Source organism: Pteronotus mesoamericanus, unplaced genomic scaffold, assembly GCF_021234165.1.
Source record: "Pteronotus mesoamericanus isolate MK-2021 breed Mesoamerican mustached bat unplaced genomic scaffold, CSHL_Meso_final contig_58, whole genome shotgun sequence".
NCBI classification, from domain to species: Eukaryota; Metazoa; Chordata; class Mammalia; order Chiroptera; family Mormoopidae; genus Pteronotus; species Pteronotus mesoamericanus.
The window spans coordinates 7467960-7475575 of NW_026555205.1; the positions used below are offsets into that span (position 1 = coordinate 7467960).

Here is a 7616-nt window from a genome sequence, read left to right on the forward strand (position 1 = left end):
CTGCTGGACCCTGTAAAAATAGACTCATTTATAGAGGGCAAGCAGACAGCTCTGAGGGGCAGGGTTAGAGGGTGGAGAGATTGAGCAAGAAGAAGAAAGGACTCACGGACATGGACAACAGTGTGGTGACCGCAGGTGTGAGGGGGATAAATGGTAGTGGAAAAAAATATAAACATTTTAACAAAATTAAAAAAAATCAAAAGACCTTAAAACAAGCTTGAGAAAACTTGTCAAGACAAATTTTATTTTTTTCAAGTTACAAAAATATGTGCATGTCAAAAATACAGTCTAGTCCATATAAGAGTAGTTCCAGCCATTTAAAAGTTATACAGAATTTGGAAAAAGCAGTTCATAAACAAGTCCTAAAACATTCAGTTCATGAATAGTATACAACCGCTCAACTTACTTATTGCTAGTTATATGCAGCTTTTACTTGAGACTGTTCTCCACAAGCGAAAGGGCAGTTTGCATATTCTGATCGGTGCTGCTAAAGCTATCATTTTTAAAGTCAATCCAGTATCAGAATAAGTTCATTTTGAATAAACTATAAGATCTGATTACTATTGTAAGAAGGAGTGGTCTGAACTTCAATTTTACCTTCTTCTCCTATTTAATTCTATTTGATAATATATCAGAAATACAATGTGTTGTCTCAGAGGAAAGTAAATGAATTACTGGTTTTCAAATGAAGTGATAAGAAACATTATCTTTTGAGTCGCCATGTAGAAACAAAGCTGGCACGTCTAGCTTAAAAACGTTAAATAATAAATTCGAGAATGAAAAAACATTTAAAGTTTTAACAAAAACCAAAGCTGTATTTCCTTCTCTTTAGATGTTAGATTTTGAGACATAAAAATGAATCACATTTGTTTTTTTAAAGTTTATGGACTAATTAAGATCTGCTGCTATTTTCTTGTTAAAAAGACAAAGAGCCGTTTAACTGCAATGTGTTTTAAAACAAAGCTATTTGCTCACAATGCCATATAGAAAAACAAATCATAAAATTAAACAATTTTAACTTTAATGAGTAAAAGATAATTCAGGTCACAATATAAAACATAGGAAAGAAATCACTTACTTTGGGAGTGGATAATACATAGGATACTTTTGGCCTGAAGTTCACATGGAAGACTTAGAAGTAAAGGATGTCCCAAAGAGATAGCAATGGCTTTGTTTGAACCTTTCCTGTCACATCCTGCTACAGGGAAGGTTTATTGCTGACGTTTCATCCCCATTAAGTTCTTAAATAAACTGAGACATATATTGGTGTTAAGTATGAGGTGAACTGGAAAAACCTTTAAAAATAATTTTTAGAACAAAAGCGACGCTCATGACCATTTGGCAATGATACTTACTACCTTAATGACTTAAACCCTAAAAATAGGCTACATTTTTAGGAGGTAGAAAACAAGTACCAAAAACTTACAATTTAGCCACCCTAATAACTTTTGGCCAACCGTGGATCACTGTATTTCTCACCGCCTATTCTCCTATTAAGGCTATTAGTCCCACTACTATTCATTCCCTAAAGTTATAAACCTGGAGCTGCCAAGAAAATCTTTTTAAGAACTTTTGCTTTTAAATCACCAAGTATATCCAGTACTCAACTAAGAACATGCTGTACCTCTCTAGTAGATTAATTCACTTAATAAGGATATGTAAACATAGAAAACATTACGTAACATGAAAAAAGACCACTGAATATCTCTACCTGTGATTCTAATATGCAAACCAATATTAGTAATATTTTCACTAAACTGATACAAAAAAGCCTTATACCAAAACTGTATTACTAGTGTTTACTGAAAATAGGTGTGTGTTCTACTACAAAATTAACCTAATAAAAAAGAATACTCCGCTTCCTCCCGGTTTTATTGTGCAGATATCCTGTAGACAGTATTATAAAAGGATTTTATTTTTGCAATAGGCTGGGCTCACAGTATGTTAATACAGAGATCATGTTTATAATATTACTATAAGACTGTCATTAGTGAAATGTATGTAAGGCATGTAAAACACTAGCATTAAAGCTCTTAAGGGCAATAACTCAAACTGGCAGCCACCAGAAAAGGTGCTGCCAGATATTTTATAAATATATGAAATTTAGTTACAGAACATACTAGTTAATCGTGCTTCCTCAGTGAAATTAACTCACACAAATTGTTGCTGAAACTAATGAACCCAAGGAGAATGGACTTTCAGCCCCTTTAGCTACTAGCCCAATCTTGAAAACGGAAACAATCACTTGCAATCTTCCACACAGTGTTGTTAGGAGTAGTCTGAGCAGTTAGCAGGAAGTTCTGATTGAAGAAGTGCTGTCTATTGCCATCAAACTTCACAGTTCCACTGGTCACAACAAGAACTGTAGTCTGGGCCTGAGTAGCTTGCTCTTTATCCATACACACACAAAAAAGAAGAGATTGGTTTCTATGTCTAAAAAAGCAGATTTTCAAGCTTAAAATAGATTGCTTATAATTGAACACTTAAAAAAATCTCAACTTTCTTTACTTTGAGCACACTCTTAAGCATGCATACCCAAAGCCAAAAAAACTAAATAATCATTTTAAAGACACTGAAATTATTTTCCACCCAGGAAATTTTTGAGTACTCTAAAGTTACAAAATAAAGAGATTATATCTAACACAGGACCATTTAGTTTCTGTGTTTATTTATATTTCATTCAGTTTCTAACAGAGCCTTTTCATATTTTGCTTCTTAAGTTACTGCTGCTTTTGAGAATCATAAAGGAAAAAGAAAACACGCTAACCTACTACTTAAAACACTTAGGACCCACCTAGAGGTTAATCTTATAAATGGCATCATTGTACCTTGACTCTAATTCTGTCTTGCCAAAAGTCATTCTTTCACATAACAAAGTTTCTTCTGCAAAATTTTAATAAGTTTTACCCTGGCTGGGTAGCTCAGTTGATTAGAGCATCGCCCAGATACACCAAGGTTGTGGGTTTGATCCCTAGTCAGAGCACATACAAGAAACAACCAATGAATGCACACAAAAGTGGAACAACAAATCAATGTTTTTCTCAAATCAATTAATAACAAAAAAAATTTCTAAGAAAGTAATTTAGTAGGTTGTAGGATGATAAAACACATTAATCAGGGATTTTTGTATACTTTTTCTCTGGAGACATTTCAAGGCATAGAAGGCAACGATTTAGAACAAAAAAAGTTAATTTCTCCTCTCCATCAACAAAAATCACATTTAGCTTCAATTTCTCACATAACTTTTAATAAACTATAATCACACATTCCACCAAAACCTACTAGTGATATGCTTGAGTGAGAAAGATCTAAACTAATTCCAAGAGTTTAATTTTAGAGCTGAATTTTTCATAATATTTAACTTAGAAAAATATACTCCTACCAGTAATAGATGCTTGCTGCTTTCGCTGTTAAAACTCAGTGCTCACTAACGTCAAACAAAGTACCTTGAATGACCATGATCTTACCGTGAACTGGTTGGCAATCTAACATATTAACCTGGAATTCACTCGACGGCAACACATCAAAAAAATTAGCTAGGGCTTCCAGCCCTGTAACAACATTCCCATTCCATATTAAAGTGGCTTTGTCAAGATACAGCCTGGTCAGTGCCTAAAAAAGAAAAGACAGAAAAAGAAGTATTTTTGTTTCTGGCAAGGCATTTTACAGAAAGGAACTGAGAAGGTAGGGACTGAAAGGTTATAGGTGGTATATAAAATAAACATTTTCACAGTTCTGTCTCCACCTCTACTCCTCTGCCCCCCTTCCACTAAAGACTATGTGAACAGGTGTCTCTGCATTATAACCCTGTCCTTAGATATTATACTACTCTTAATAAACTAGGCAGCTAAATATACTTTTTTCATATTTCTCTTTAGCCGTAAGAAGAAAACTCTGCTTCCAAACTGCAAGAGAATTTTAAAATTTTGCTTTCTGTATTTACATGATTTTAAATGATCACAAATTTCAAGCATCTGGAACACTAACCAGTTTTAGCCTCCTTCCCTTTTCTAATTCTGAGAATTAACAAGTTGTCTTCAATTAAGCCCTACTTGTACACTTCAATCCTGGTGTTTATATCCATGGAGTAATTTCATGTTTGAACCATTTTATGTTGTAAGGATGTATCAGGAAGAATTAGTTCCTTTTACTACTCAAACAGCATATTTAAGTCCAAAGAATCTGCAGTACTTGCTAAAGCAGTTTTTTCTAAGTAAGGCTCCAATAAGGTAAAATTCAACAGTTAACTGTTTATAGTCACAGCAGTTTAGTGTGTCACAGGACTCATTTGCTTAATTCTAAAATTTATCTTGGCCAACAGATATCTTGACTCTGCTTTCTCTTTGCTACTTTATTTTTGAATGCAACAAGGCACAATAAACATCCAGTCACATCCTTTGTCCCTGTGTCATGCCATCAAACATCAGTACCAGGAAATTCTTTTACCTTCTGTCTTAAAAAACAGATTTTTAGAAATAAGATGTTAACTTCTGTACCTTCAGCACAGAGAAGTTCTCTAAAGTACAATCCTGTGCTGATAAGATCTAGGGAAGACTAGAGCACATACTGAAATAATTCCTTAGAAGATATGGCTCAGGGATAAATCACAATGGAAACAGCTGACAAAGTGGTAAGTTGTTCTTTTGAAAACTCTAAGTATCCACGCCATGTGGATACTGGTTATGAGTGCCAGCTACAGCTATGAAACTTAGTATTAAAATTACCTATTAATATATGCAATTAAACGTACAAATCAGAAAACATTCCTTGTAATGTCAGACCTCTCCGCCAGCACAAATACTATTTTAACCAAATTGGGGTTAATTGAGACTGAGAAAATATAACATATTTAAATAAATATATATTGGGTCTTATGTTAACTGTAGTATTTAAATTCATTCCCATTTACCACTCTAAAAATAAAAAAGGGGTTACGAGACGTCAGCAACTTGCCAAAGGTCAGAGGTAAACACAAAGCTGGTATATGACTCCAGAGTCCATACTTCCATAATACCACACCAATCCTTCCCTAAGCAATGCACCATTAAACAATCCCACAGTTACCACTTTTGCAAGTCAGACGAATTGGCTTAAAAAAAAGAACTGGTATTTAATAAAGAGTAATAAAGCCTGTAACACTCACCCGTCTTCTTTTGTCCATTGTTTCATAGTAAATATTGACAAATTCCTCAGCAGCTCTACATGCCTGATCTACATAGGTTTTAAAATCCTACAAAACATTTTTAAGAATTGTGCATTACTACCCACCTCCAAATTCTCACAAACACAAAAGCGCCAACAGAAGCTGATGATTTATTTCAGTCACTTTGTAGTTTCATACAGAGTCCACATTCTTCCATATAAATTTGGACATTTTAAAGATTTAGGGCTCAAAAGTTTCCAATTTAAAAAATTTTCACTATTTTGGAGTACATATTTTTAGGACATACTCATCCCTCATTTGTGACTTTAATATTTTTTCACTTCAAATACAAATTTATAATCTTAACTTGGAAACTGGTACTTTAGTACTTACCTTAGGCTTCCAATATTTTACAAAACATTCATCGTAATAAAAACGTTGCAGTCTGAATTTTTAAAAAAAGGGGTGGGGGTGCGGGAATTGTCATTGAATAAATAAATCAGGAAAGCCCCGAGTTCTCTTTTCAAGAGGTAAGTTATAACCAAAACCAAAAGTTGCTGAATGAAAAAAAAAAGGAATAATAAAGTTCAATGAACTATTTGAAAAATTACGTTCTTCGGAAACTTCCTCACATTACATAAAAATTCACGGGCATTTTTAAAGATTTGTAAAACCGAACAAAAGAAACGCTGTTGGGGTTTTCTCTTGCGGGAAGATTAAGTATTAGCCAGTCACTTACCCAGCCGAGCCTACTTACTTTAATTGAAAACTAGTTTCATGTCTAGCTTAAGAGATCCTGAGATATAAACAGACCCCAACATGCCCGCCTCTCTCTACCTTCCTTTTCAAGGTCCTTTCCAGCATCCTAAAGAAGCTGCGCAGCTGCATGCAGTAGGGGGTCGGGAGTTGGGCGTCAGGAATGGCAAGCGTAGGGATGGAAGGGGTCCGCAGAGAGCGGACCCCCGCCCTAGTGCCGGCGGGCCAAGACGTGATTCGCTACTTGACCACGTGATCGGCAACCACCAGCGACCTTGCCCCCAGCCGCCCAAGCCCGAGTTCAGGCACCCTGCCGCGCGGCCCCGGCACTCACCACAGCCGTGGCCATCGGGGAGCCCGAAACAGTCTGTTCAGGCAGCGGCGGCGTCACCACCTCCTCACGGGTCCGGCTCCTGTGCCTGTAGGAAGACCAAATACTAATGAAGATAGCGAAACCCGCCAAACACACGGAACTCTTTCCCCGCCCATTCTCTCCCGGAAGTAGCTCGGTCCGTAGTTAAAAGTATTCCGACGTTCCAACCTTAAGCCACTCCCCTTCACTTCCGATTGCTCCCTCCCAATCGCCTTTATGTAGTCACTTAATAGTTACTTAGTTTAGAAGGAAAAAAAAATCACCTTGTTTTTGTAAACTAGATACTCCAAAGTAGCCACTTTTCCATCCATAAGCCCAGAAACAAACAAAAAAGAACTACTTAAAAAGATCCAACAGGGGGGCCTACTTGCTTTAGGGGGCGAGGCCAAGGCTAGCTGAAGACCAATGAGAAACGCGAGGAAAGACAAACAGGATCTGTAGCCTATCGGGAAAATGATGGAGCTTGAAGAAGCGCGCGCAATCATACTGCGCATGACTGGCAGAGAACGGTTGAGACTTCTGGAACATTCTGGAAAGAATCGATCCTCGTATTTAACCCCAGCACCTCCGTCGTATTCCTAATTCCCTATTTGATTTTGCACTATTCAGCTCAAAAGACTCATTCAGTTTCTCCATTCTTATAGACCTAAACTGAGTAGTAGTATATGGCGCCATTCACCCACTTTATAGCCGACTTGCTAACAATAGCTAAGATTTTGACTAGCGGCAACGAACATGGTTTTTTTTCCTAAGCATTTAATCCATATGCACGTATTAGTTACAGCAACACTCTGAGGTAATTATCTCCATTTTACAGTTAAGACACAGAGTAAGTAACCTGCCTCGGTCATAAAATAGGATACAAACTCAAGCAATGTAACTAGCGCTGAAAACTGACTTAACTCCCCAGTATATTCTTTAAAACTGCTCATCTCAAAGCCGCCGATAACTTCTGGGGATTCAAATCAATTACGTCTGTATAGTTTTACCTTGGGAAGTTAGCTCGTGGCTCCTCATGATGGTCACGCCTTCCTCCGCAACCTCCTCTGCGTCCCTGACTCCAGTCTCTTCCAAATCGTCTCATTTTCTTAACCTTTTCTTCCCTCCGCGCCTCGGCTGCCTATCCTTTGCCTAATTCTAATTGCAGCTCTTCTGCTCCTACCTTCTTCCCTCTCGAACTCGGCTCTTACTGGCGTCACTTCCGGGAGTTGTTTCTACTTGAAACCTCCTTCTTCCCACGTGACCTCGAGTATTCCTTGTATGCTAATAAATCTAAACAACACAACTCCAGCCCCCACCTCTGCTCTGAGCTCTGATTTCACTTACGATTTCAACAACAGAATG

General features: G+C 37.1%; 1 protein-coding gene across 1 annotated transcript; it reads right to left on the minus strand.

The window, feature by feature from the left end:
* Nucleotides 1-243: 243 nt before the first annotated feature.
* Nucleotides 244-6412, minus strand: NXT2 (nuclear transport factor 2 like export factor 2). Its single transcript, XM_054580372.1, has 4 exons — nt 6234-6412; nt 5144-5230; nt 3468-3612; nt 244-2389 (listed from the first exon to the last, which is right to left on the minus strand). The coding sequence occupies exons 1-4, from the start codon at nt 6246-6248 to the stop codon at nt 2208-2210; spliced, it is 429 nt and encodes a 142-aa protein (XP_054436347.1). The 5' UTR covers nt 6249-6412; the 3' UTR covers nt 244-2207.
* Between the last annotated feature and the right edge of the window lie 1204 nt (nt 6413-7616).

What these genes read in the sequence shown, in the direction of transcription:
- NXT2 (XM_054580372.1), bottom strand. An exon ending in CAATGGACAAAAGAAGACGG is followed by an intron (nt 3,613 to 5,143) that starts GTGAGTGTTACA and finishes TTTCTTTTTTAG; the next exon opens with GCACTGACCAGGCTGTATCT. An exon ending in AGATTGCCAACCAGTTCACG is followed by an intron (nt 2,390 to 3,467) that starts GTAAGATCATGG and finishes GTATGGATAAAG; the next exon opens with AGCAAGCTACTCAGGCCCAG.